Source organism: Rhipicephalus microplus, chromosome X (assembly GCF_043290135.1).
Source record: "Rhipicephalus microplus isolate Deutch F79 chromosome X, USDA_Rmic, whole genome shotgun sequence".
NCBI lineage: Eukaryota > Metazoa > Arthropoda > Arachnida > Ixodida > Ixodidae > Rhipicephalus > Rhipicephalus microplus.
Window position 1 is genome coordinate 251,121,581 of NC_134710.1, and position 12,181 is coordinate 251,133,761.

Genomic DNA, 12,181 nt, shown 5'->3' on the forward strand with positions numbered 1-12,181 from the left:
GTGCTAAGAGAGAGCGCCCACAAGAATCGTTGCAGCCAACAAAACCTCGTGGTGCAGGATGCGGTTGGTTGTTCACTCGAAAACTGAAGGCCCGTTTTGCGTGCAGTGGCGTGACAAGCACTTTGAATGATGATTTTAAATATGTTCTAGGCTAAATAATTCATTGCATTACGTAGACGATGCGTATTTATTTACACAAATATAAGCCACAAGTTATCTCGCCTTGGAAATTTTGTCAGTACTCCTTCAAGCAGTCAAAAGAATCTCACTTAGCTGTTTCGGAATGAAACTAACATAATTTGGAAAAGAACTGCAAAACTTATGAGATAGACATACACATTTTATTGTCAAGAAACATGGTCAATGTTCAGAAAATTTTAAGAAGATGGTGCTGTGCTTAGGTGTTTGCTGTCATATATATATATATATATATATATATATATATATATATATATATATATATATATATATATATATATATATATATATATATATATATAAATATATATATATGACAGAACTACACACCTTAGTGGTTGTCTTAATTTTATTACCAACGGTTTCGTTTGCGAACAAATCACCTTTGTTCGGAAACCCTGACGAAGACCGGTCCACCGGTCCAAACCGTTGGTAATAAAATTAAGACAACCACTAAGTTGTGTTTCTTCTATATATATAACAAATTTTCGAATGCATCGAAATATATTAGGACACAATTAAAAAGTGATTGCGGTAGTATCTTGCACTCGTATTCCTAATAGTTTTCGCGCAAGTATCTTGTATTGTATCGCAATAGAACTTTAACGTATATATTTGCTCAGCTCTGCTCATCAGTGTTGTCATCATATATATTGGGGGTGGGGGAGCGGCTTCATTAAAGGAGGATCGTCTATGTTAGCCACCATACGTTTCTCAAACTTTGATGATGGGTACGATTCTCAAAGTCGGCTTGTCCCATATAGTTGCTTTCACAATAAAAATATCACGGAGATACGAAGAAATGGACAGATGGTGTGAAGAGCTGAAGCGTAATAGGTTGAGGAAAGAACAACATTTTTATGCTGTTTCTTTGCGCTCATACTGATCCGTCCACCCGGCAACATGACAAAGTGTGGACTGTTTAGATTGAAGTGGTTTGTTGCTGAAATCTGCTCTGGGCGGGCACTAACCTGCGAATACTCGGCACTGACCTATGTAAACCTTGAGGTCGTAGGAGACGCCCAGGGGGCTTCCCTGGTACGGCCTTGCCGGGTGCAGGCGCACCGAAGGCGGTGCCTGCGGCGAGATGCGGAGCGTCAACGGGTAAGCGTCGTTGCCCAGCTTCTTGAGCAGGTTACGCTGCAACGGCGTCAGCTCATCTTCGGTCGTCTCGGTGCCACCACTGGCGCAGCCCAGCGCGCGGGCCGCCACGCTGCCATCGGTGCCGCCCGTGGCGCCACTTGCATTGCCACTCGTCGACGTGGTGGTTGGCTCAGGATAGACCTGCGATACGTGCATACACTTCAGAAAACACTCAAAGATGAAAGAATATGACAGAACAATGGAACACAAGCTATATAAGTCAGTGGATGGGACTTACTCCTCATCGAACCAACTATCAACCAATGCCACAATTAACTACGGCCGTGGCCTCTTGGCCAGCTGAGCTAACAGGTCTCTATGGACAACGCGAATACCAACGTAAGCGCCAACAATTGTCGGCCCGACTAGTTTAGAGTATAGCATAAAGCAAACGTTTTCTCTCGATGCGGTGCTTGCACGTGCTTATTAAAGAGGAAGCCTTTGAAGACTCATACTCGGGTCCATCTGCTCATCTGTACGTGCTGTAAAATGGTGCCAGCTGTAGAGTCTTACCATTACGCTCTCTCTGCAATCACGCGATGTTTGACAAAGTGAATAATAATAATAATAATAATAATAATAATAATAATAATAATAATAATAATAATAATAATAATAATAATAATAATAATAATAATAATAATAATAATAATAATAATAATAATAATAATAATAATAATAATAATAATAATAATAATAATATTATTATTATTATTATTATTATTATTATTATTATTATTATACACATGACATTCATACCCAGTAGAATAGCCACAGGCTTTCGTCGAACAAAATTTCGAATTTATGAAGCCTCCTTGAATTTTTGTAGTGACTAGCACACGAGTTTTATTCTGCGTCTACCACGGAAAAACCTGATTCTCCCCACGTATTTATGCATCTCAAGGGGTCATCACGAAATTGAATCGATAACTAGAAAATAGCCATTATTGTTAGCGGCATCACAATCAGCATTTACAACTTTTGTCCTCGGGAGTGCGTTCACGGTCCGCACTGAATACAGGTAGTAACCTCTAAGTATAGTCTACGTGAGTATTGCTTTAAATGCGATAGAAACAACAGTTTGCTAATAAGCAGCGAATAACATCATAACAAGGACAAAATAATCACATTTTCTTAACCGCTTATAAATAATTTGTCTTCAGTTGAGAAACTATCCACGTCTCGACTTATGCGCGACATTGACGTTCTTGCATCTAAATAAGTTGCAGCTATATAGAACATGTATAGCTGCAAGCAGCCATATATGTTCGCGTATCCGACGAGGCTGCGCAACGCGTGTGCGCACAGCAGCTCAGTGTCGGTGTAAAGGTCTTTCAAATGCTCGCTTACATCTCGCAATGTGTGTCACACCCGCTTTTAGAACTGTTGCCCATCCTCGTCGGTTGCAAGTGGAGATGAACAGCACAATAATGCGTAATAAGGAGACAATAATTCCTTGTCCTTGGAAAATGTTTAAAAACAATTTCGCTAGAGGGCATGCAGCGAAACTTGTGGTGTCCTCCTTTCTCTAGCTTAGCACGCAAGAACACATCCCACGGTCGTATTGCATCTCGCCATGGAATGCGGCCCCCACCTCTCTTGCACTGCGCTCCATGGGACGAGGGTGCGGAAGCGTCGCTCGGGAACTGAACGAGCCGTACGGGTTGGAATGCGATTACACAAGTGTCATTATACACCGGCTTCCCGACTACGATATAGCACAGTCGTCGCGAGCAGTAGCCCGTTGTGTGCTGCTCTATATTGCATGGTTTGGGAATACGAGATAGCATGCATCACACCACAATGACTGCCATTTTTGGCCCGACTGCACCTTCACTGTTTATGAGGTAGTTATAGTCTCACTGGCATCTGGGTGCACCCCAATGATGGCGGCCGACACCATGTCTAACAGCGAACAAAAAAATAGTGGCACTGACGCGAGAAAAAAAAATAAAATGCGTTGAGAATTACGCCATTAAATATTCAATAGTAAAGTTAATTTTTTCTGGGTCTTTATGGGGCAGTCGCAAGAAAAAAAACAAGTTTTTAACTGTCTAGGAATATACACTTTAGACAACAAAGCCAGGCTTAAAAAACACCAGTCACCAGTAAAAGCAAATGTCAGATTCGTAATAAAGAGAAAAGAGCCCGTTTCCTTTTACCTTATCGCTTACAGTGACTAAACTATAGCACAGACATGAAGGCAGCGAAATGGGCAATGCTCCGCAATCATTGACTGTTCTGTCAAATGAAAAACTGCTACGAGCAGACTGCTGGGTACCCACTACGCTATAAATAATCGTATTTTTTCTGTACTATATATATATATATATATATATATATATATATATATATATTGGGCAATGCTCCGCAATCATTGACTGTTCTGTCAAATGAAAAACTGCTACGAGCAGACTGCTGGGTACCCACTACGCTATAAATAATCGTATTTTTTCTGTACTATATATATATATACATATATATATATACATATATATATATATATATATATATATATATATATATATATATATATATATATATATATATATATAGGCTAGCAATCACTAAGCTATTCCTCTTCATTTTTTGGAGAAGCGTGGTATCCGCTGCACACTTGTTAGAAATTGGTGGAATTTTTTATGCAGTGGTTCATGGAGATGATTAATTATTCGGAAGGGGGTATGCGCCACAATTATTAAGTGATCAAAACAAGTTTTCTAAGGAATTGGATAATCGAACGACCAACTCGTTATGCAATTCGCATTGTATTACGCCTTGCTGTTCCTTTGATGTTTTAAAACTCTGTATTACTCATGATAACACGATTTCTTTCCCGACCTCAAGCCTGCCTAAGTCCAGTTTAAATGAGTTCCAAGCAGTGGCGTGGCTCAGTGATGGAATTCTGGGCTCGTACGCAGCGTATATGGATTCGAATCCCATTGTATCATAGGTGATTTTTATCTACTGCGTTTTTGATACTAGTTATGAACAACGGCCACGGTGGCAGCGGACAACTACGGCGCCACGCGTGATCTATGTTCTGATCTTATGGCAGCTTTCGCTGTAAAACATTATCATACAAGAGAGCGTACGAGTCCTCGCAAAGGGCTCGTTAGGTTCTAGGTGACGTGCGGAGTCCGGGACGTTATTGGACAATACTGCTACCTTTGCTTAAGTAACCAGGACACGTTGGACCCCGAGATCGGAGCAGCTAAGCAGCGTGGCCTCCAAGTCAGCTGGCAAGCCCACACCATGCGGAATAAATCGGCTGTCTGCTCGCAGTAACTTTCGGGTCAAAATATTAAAATATGACCGAACATAGCAACGCGTTTGTTTGGAGCCGCGGCGTAGAAATCTTTCTCTCGCCTTATCCAGACCCTCGGCGACGATGGGAGCGATAGTACTGTACAATTTCCTTGTACCTGAGCAACGGTGGTTGCAGGGTCTAGTTCACAGAGCTCGAATGAGGTGCCCGGGGAATGAACACTCGGGTCATTCCCTCGAAGTCCCTTATAACATGGAGTCCATACCACGCGTTTAAAAAGGGAGGAGGGCGATTCTCGTGCTCGCACGCAGTATTTCGTAGGCAAGTTATGACATTTCCCCTGCCAAGTAGCTGGCGCAAGCTTTTCGAGAATTGGTAATAATTACGTTAGAAACGCATTGCTTGAGAGCTAACCCTATAAGGACCTCCTCTACCTGTGTAATATCTTACCCTCTTGGTTGCCATCACCATCCGAGCAAAACAAGCGGCAGCTACAGCAGACAATGCAACTTATGCTTAATTTGAGTATTCACTCAGGCTGAAAAGTGCCACTATGAATAGTTCTATCAAGTCCTTATTATTCAGGAATTGGCCACTTGCATCGCAATCTTATGTGTTTATGAGTGCTAAATGCTGCTGTAAAATGGGCGCATGAATTTTGGCTCTACTTCCCAAGTATACTGTTCTACACTGCGGTGCAGGATTGTATTCATAAGAGACCCTGCCAGCGCCTACACTACGTGCGTTCAGCAGGCTAGGTTTTTCAGCTGTAGACCGCTGCTACCCAAATAATAATAGCTGACTCTTCAGAAATATTAGTGAAATTGACAATGTATGATTTCTTAGCTGATGAAACTCTTTTACTATACGGCCAGTATAAATAGGAGACACTCAAGTTATCCAGACACCTAAGCGTATAGCACATGAAGGCAAAGGAGGATAGAGAGGACACTGCAGAAAGGTGCCAAGAAGTTTGCGTATGCATATATGTAACACCAACTTGGAGTTGCGACATATCCGGCCCGTATAACAAAGCAAGAACCATGCATTACTTGACACAAACTCACTTATGTCTTTCTTGCGGGCCACGAGACGGAACGCGACTTTGTAAAGAGTGTAGTCTGTGTGAGTGTGTGTGTGTGTGTGTGTGTGTGTGTGTGTGTGTGTGTGTGTGTAGCTGTACGTGCTAAGGGATGATGAGTGCAGATATCATAGCAATCACTGCAATAGCAACTGCAGTAGCATGCGAGACACATAGCCAAGCTAATACTTTACCAGCATTGCATTAAACATTTCTCTCTCTTTCCCTCTTTCTGACCTCAAACAAAAGGTTTAAAACACCGAACACCCAAACAAGAGTTTTCTATGAAACTCCTAATGTCAAACGTCCAAATAAGCAACACGTTCTGTGATGATAAAGAACATGCGTTGAGAAATCATCCAAGAAAGGTGTAACTTGAGCGAACAATTCAACTAGGGGGCTTTTTTCTCTGATGAAGTGTTCGAAGAAGTCAATTTCTCTCGTCAGGGCGTTGTTACCGGCGATATTCCTTGTTCGACAGCTTGTCGACCCTACATCTTAAGCATGCAATAAGCCTTTGTGAGCGACAAAGTCTACTTCGGCGTGCTTGAAACTGACCGCGCTGTCCTGCGTGGGAAGCTTCATCCCTGGCGGCCGCTGTCATTCTCATAATCTTTGTAGCTGGCTGTAGCCATAATCTCTGTAGATTGCTATATTTTAAAATGACCTCATTATAAGCTGAAGCTTCATGCCATCACGTGGTCATCATCGTTGCGTACTACAAGATTTAAGGATTTTTTTTTGTGTGTGTGACACGTCACCCGCGCTCTTTCATGCAAAAACTCTTCTGACGAACTCATAGCAACGTCCTTTACACGAGCCGACCAGCTCGGATCTCAGTCGACAGATCAACGTGCTAAGAGTTGATTAATGCAACTTCTTATTCTTGGTCTGATTACGAGTGAGCGCTTAGGTTGTGTCGCTTTGCTACTTGATCATCTGTGACAACTAGTATAAAATCTCCTCGGAAACTGGAGTGTTATAAAAGATTCGCTGTCACATACCTAAAAAATTGGCAGCGGCGGCTGATTGTCTGATGGAGGCGGAAATGCTGTAGGCCCATGTGCTCAGATTAGGGTGCACGGTAAAGAACCCCAGGTGGTCAAAATTGCCGGAGTCCACCACTGTGGTGTTTTTATTATTCATATCGTGGTTTCAGGCCATTAAACCCCACATAAAATTAATAAAAAACAAACGATTGGCCTTCGATAGCAACACCCCATGCACTTTTAAAAGTTAAATGTAATCGTCCTTTTTTTTTCTTCTCGCATGATGTCTTTGAGGACAGTGGAGCCTGAAGGTAACACATAAGTGTATATACATATATTCCTTGGAGAATTAAACAAACATTTTCCCAAGAAGGCATTTTTCATGAAACAGGCACTCCGAGAAAAATTCAGAATGTCGTTGGATTGCCGATATAAATACCTGCTTAAAGTCCAGAATGGCCTCGGTAAAGAACTTGAGTCCCATGACCTCCTCGTCTTCTCGTCCATAGCGAAATGTAAGCAGCACCATGGCGTAGACGCGCCGATCTTTGAGGTATGTTGGGTCCACTAGCACGACGCCATCTATGGCACTCACACTGGCCTGGCTTGGCGCGTGCACGAACTCTCGTGTGCTCAGGTACAGCGTCAGTCGGCTGTTGGGACTCTGCTTCTTGTACACCCTGCATTACCATGAGCGCATTGTTTACCCAGGCAATTGACTACCAAGGCTTACGAAGTTAATCTACACAACATGATTATTTTAGTGCTGCAAAAAGCGTACACAGGTGAGAGACATACGACAGACAGGCGCCTATTTATTATCTGTCTCTCACATGTGTACGTGTTTTGTAGCGATAAATTCACCGTGTTACGTAATCTCCACCTCGCCCAACAACTTCTCATTGATGTGCATGTTTATGACATTGTTATAATAAAAAGGATGGCAAATGTCACACCAAAATGCACGCATATTTTCTCATTTAAGAATTAAGCTAAACACATGGATTCGGAAGCACCTCTGTGTGACTATACTTTGAAAAAAGTTGTATGAATAATTGTAAATACAATATTATACCACCAGATACAATACTGAGACGGTGAGGGCATAACGAACACGTGTGTGATGCGCGTACAATTTTGTAACGAGAAGTATGCGACTGCAATAATGTGACGATTATGACTGAACGACGGCGATTATGACACCTTAATTATCAATGGGTAGCGTTATCGAGAGTAGAAGCTACACTTCACCCTTCAAACACTCGGTGAATTAGCGTTAAACAGTGCGATTTATTCGACTATTACTACCATAAATGCTTTTCAAGATGTATTCCAAGAATATTAATAAAAATTTCAATTTCACACGTCTTGATGGCAATCGTTCCATATGGTGACTTTAAAATGGTTTATACTTTCGTTTTAATATGTATTAATCCACTACAAAATTGTATTTTGTTAATTACTGTTTTTTTCCTCTGTTTGAAGCGTCTACATGACAAACGTTCAGATTTTTGTTTTACCGATGCGCAGTGTTCTGCACCTGTATTAACATTGTGCAAATAATCTCAACTGTACCATGTCCGCATCTATCCACAAAGGGCAAAAGGGACAACCACGCCTTCAAGCTGTTCAATGCAGCGCGTCTTGTGTGGCATCTCCTTCCCTCTCCGCTGAAAAAAGCTAAGCATTAACTGAATTTGATTAAATTTATCTGCTAATAGTTGGTTGCCTTAAATATGAAGAAGATACTCGTTTTGGGTGCCGTCAGCGCAGACATAGTGCCCACCCGTCAAAACCCTGTTTATGGGAGGCAATCACCAGGCATATTCCTAGGGCTGGCATATTGGCCCATTCAAGAGCATATCCTTTTAGCGCCCCAGTGAACGTAGGTGGTTGTGATCCAAAGACCGAGTCAGAGCAAAGAGTTGATAACGCAAAAACAATACATTCTAAGTGAAGGCAGTACAAACATCACACATGCATAGAGACTTCGCTGATTCAATCACCATAGAACTCAGGTGCGTTTAACAGCAACGGAGAAGAAACAATTCAGTCAAGCTCAAACAGAAGCACTCGATAATATCCAAAAGTATTTAGAGTATTTGTATATTCATTGGCTCGACGAGTACCTTTGTGTAGATCAAAGCGCTGACCAAGCGGTTCCTCTGAGGCATTTAGTGATCGCATATCTCTCTTCGGTGACACTCTCCAAAACAATTCACTGATCGCACGGCGTAATTTCTCAGCCCTTCAAAGACCGACTGACGGCACTACACTATAACTTAAGCCGTCCTCACTGGCAGACCGAACCATACACTTCCTTTTTCCCTGACCCAAGAACTACTGTCGCCCTGCGCTTATTTTGAGTCCGCACGGGTTCGCGAATTTTCGACGTGACTCATCTGCTCACCACACAGCGGAGGCTTGAGCAAAAAAAAAGAGTGAGTTTTCTGATGAATGTTCTTCTCGGTACTGCAGGCGCGTCTACTGCGGCGGCTTTGCTCAACATGGAATCGTGTCTCGATTCTTGACGATTGCGGTCTTGGCGTGAGAGCTTGCTGTCTCGACTGCTTTTTTTCTCCCTAGGGGGTGTGCTTTCAAGAAGTGATTGTTGCTGTCGTCGAGGTGCGGGTTGTGTTGACGCCGTAATTGTGTGCTGTCGTTTGAAGGCGGCAGTTGCTTGCTTGGTGAAGCACGCGTTTGTGACAATTTATCAAGTGCAGGATGCATAAGCGACTCCATTTTTTTTGCCGGAACTAAGTTGAGGGAATTCTGTACTCGTGTACATTCACTTTCCTACATCATAATTTTATCATCATTGGTGACGAGTGAATAGAATCTCACTGAATACGGAGAAGATAGACAAATTAAAATAGCGTAATTCAAGTAACTAAAATTAGGGTCACTAATAAAGATGACGGAAGTAGCAGGAACAAAATTGTGAAACAGCCTTCAAGCGAGTTCTCAATATGCTTTCGCATTGGCATTGTTAACACGCATGAGACGTACAGGCGAATTTTTCTTAACAATACTCGGCTTAGGTCTCCACTTAATGCACCTATAATTTTTGGTGGGGTCGCAATCAGATACTTACGAAAGGATATTAACCACTAACGAACGGCGATCGTATATTAACTTCAGTATCAGTGGTTCAGTTGTCGTTTGCCTCATCTTTTTTGCCCACGCACCAGGTGCACTGGTCTCAGGGAGCTTTTCAAGCTATGCTCTTGCAAACAACGAGAAATTATATACACCCCACTGAAGGCCACGTGTTCGTGCACAGAGCTCCAAAGTGGATGTGTAGCCGTGCGTTCGTGGTGTACCAGGAGTCTCAGATGAAATACCTCAAGGTTTAGAAGGCGGAAAGAGTACCCTTAGCATCATAAAAACACAAAAAACAAACGTATATACGACGCCCCTCTGCATTTGCTATAATCGCGGACAACCTTTCTTGGCAATGAAGGGAAAGCTACGGGGACGGGGCTTCTGCACGGGTATACTACTACGCGAAGTAGTCCGATATGGCACGCGTTCCGTACTGGTATGGAAAGGGATGGCTGCGCGCGATCAGCGTTTCGTATTGACCGCGATGCCACTTGGCGTTAGGGATACACGTAAAAGACACGGCTTGCGAATTCGTGCAAAAAGGCGAAGTGACAACGTATAAATTAAAACAAATACGAAAATCTTACTGATGTGAGCTGCATCCTGTCTCAAGAGCTACGTGCGAAAATTTAAGGTGGTATTTTTCTTATCTCACAAAAAAATAACGACAAAATTGTCGGACTACACTCAATGCTTGAAGAGCTTATTCTTGAATAAAAAGAAGATAAATGCGAGCCCGTAACTGCCTCCTCAGGGGGAGGATACCTCAACAGTACGTAACGAAAGCTGGGGGTAAGAATGCAAAAAAAATGGAAATAAAGGTATAGAGATAGAGAGAGGAGCAGAACGAGAGAGAGGCGCAGGGACAGCCAGATACGGAAGTAGAGAGAAGATTGGAAAGATGGACGCGGTCGCAGAAGTCCGAGGACGGGGTACCACTCAGCGAGAGCTCTTGTCGGCGTCAGGAGATGGCGTAGGGCAAGCCAGTCGGCCAGAGCTGCGCTGTCGTCGGAGATCACGGGGGCACAACTGGTCGGCACGAAATTCGGCGAGTGGGTAGGATACGTGCGGTATATCACTGTAGCCGTGACTGCGTTCCGAAAAAAAAAAGTTGTCTGGGAATATAGCACCTTGTTGGCTTCATTTATGTGCGTTTAACGTTATGTGGTCTTAAAAAAAGAAAAATGTATGACGCAGTGGGGAAGCACCTATTACTCCCCGAGTTGTTTATCTTAGGTATAGCGCTTCGAAGCAGAATGAGTAAACAAGTTGCAATCGCATATTCTCACCTCCTGCAGCTACGCACATCGCAGTTAGGCCTACCACTTATAACAGATTGCGACATATTCATCCATGTCCATGGGCGGAGGCAGAAATATTTTTCGGGAAGGGGTTCAAATCTTTGAAATAGCCATTTTTCTTTCTGTATACCACGACAAAATATTTCAGTTGTTTTGTGGGGAGAGGCACGGGCCACATGTGGTGCCCCCTGGCTGCACCACCGTCCGTGACATATACTTAGTTGTGCGTTTTTGCGTTAGAGACCGACAACTGCCCAGAACATGAAATAAAATGACTGCATGGAAGGAAAGATAGTCTCTATATAGTGACTGAAACCAACCATAATTTTCTCGGAAAGGTGGAGTTAAATTTTATTTCTTCATTGAAAATCGCGAAGATAGCCTGTAACGCCACCTCGTGGCTGAAACTTGAATTATCCGAGCTGGCCTGTCAGAGACTGCAAAATAGTGTATGCAGTGAACAATTTTTCTGTTAGCATTGAACTATTATTTGCTGCATTATAGTAAAAGATATGACTCCTTAAAACTGTACATGTAGGCCTGCGTTAGTAGTACGCATTAAAGTTGCGCTGCATTCGCAAGACGTATTCATCCCATGCTCGTCCGCGCCTCTTGAGCAACTTGCCTGCGTGCTCATAAAAACACGAACGCAGCTTCCGGGTCGCTATGATTTCAGAGTGACGTAAATTTTCTAGTTAGAATTTGTCTCAGATGTGACGTGTTGTCACGGAACGAGCGCTAAAAATGGGCGCGCCGCCAAATTCTTGCGATAACGCGCGGGAGAGACGCCAGGAGGTCAAAAAAAAGAAAAAAAGAAAACAAACATCCAAGGCTCCCCGGGCGGGCGCTCTCCCCTCGGAAGCGTGGCTTCGCCGACGAACCTCCTCACCCCACGTCGGCGGCCGAGCAAGCCCGCGAAATTTCTAGAACGAAAGAGGCGTGGTCACGCCGGGTTGAGTCATCCATCGCGGAGGGCATTCCAACCGTCTCGCCCTCTCCCCAGCCTTCGCTGCGTATCGCGCCGACGAAATGACGAGAACCTTCTGGAATCTCGCGCAGAAGGTATTTAACCGAGCAGCGGAGATGAGAGATGAGG

The 12,181-nt window shown here is 43.3% G+C and overlaps 1 protein-coding gene across 1 annotated transcript in view; it reads right to left on the reverse strand.

Moving 5' to 3' along the window:
* The window catches only part of LOC119162276 (phosrestin-2-like), an 838,310-nt gene that overhangs the window by 119,818 nt on the left and 706,311 nt on the right, over positions 1-12,181 (reverse strand). Inside the window, exons 5-6 of the mRNA XM_075876569.1 lie at positions 7,119-7,359; positions 1,191-1,482 (exon numbers count right to left, since the gene is read on the reverse strand). Coding sequence (XP_075732684.1) covers positions 1,191-1,482; positions 7,119-7,359 — 533 coding nt within the window. The remainder of the gene's footprint in view (positions 1-1,190; positions 1,483-7,118; positions 7,360-12,181) is intronic.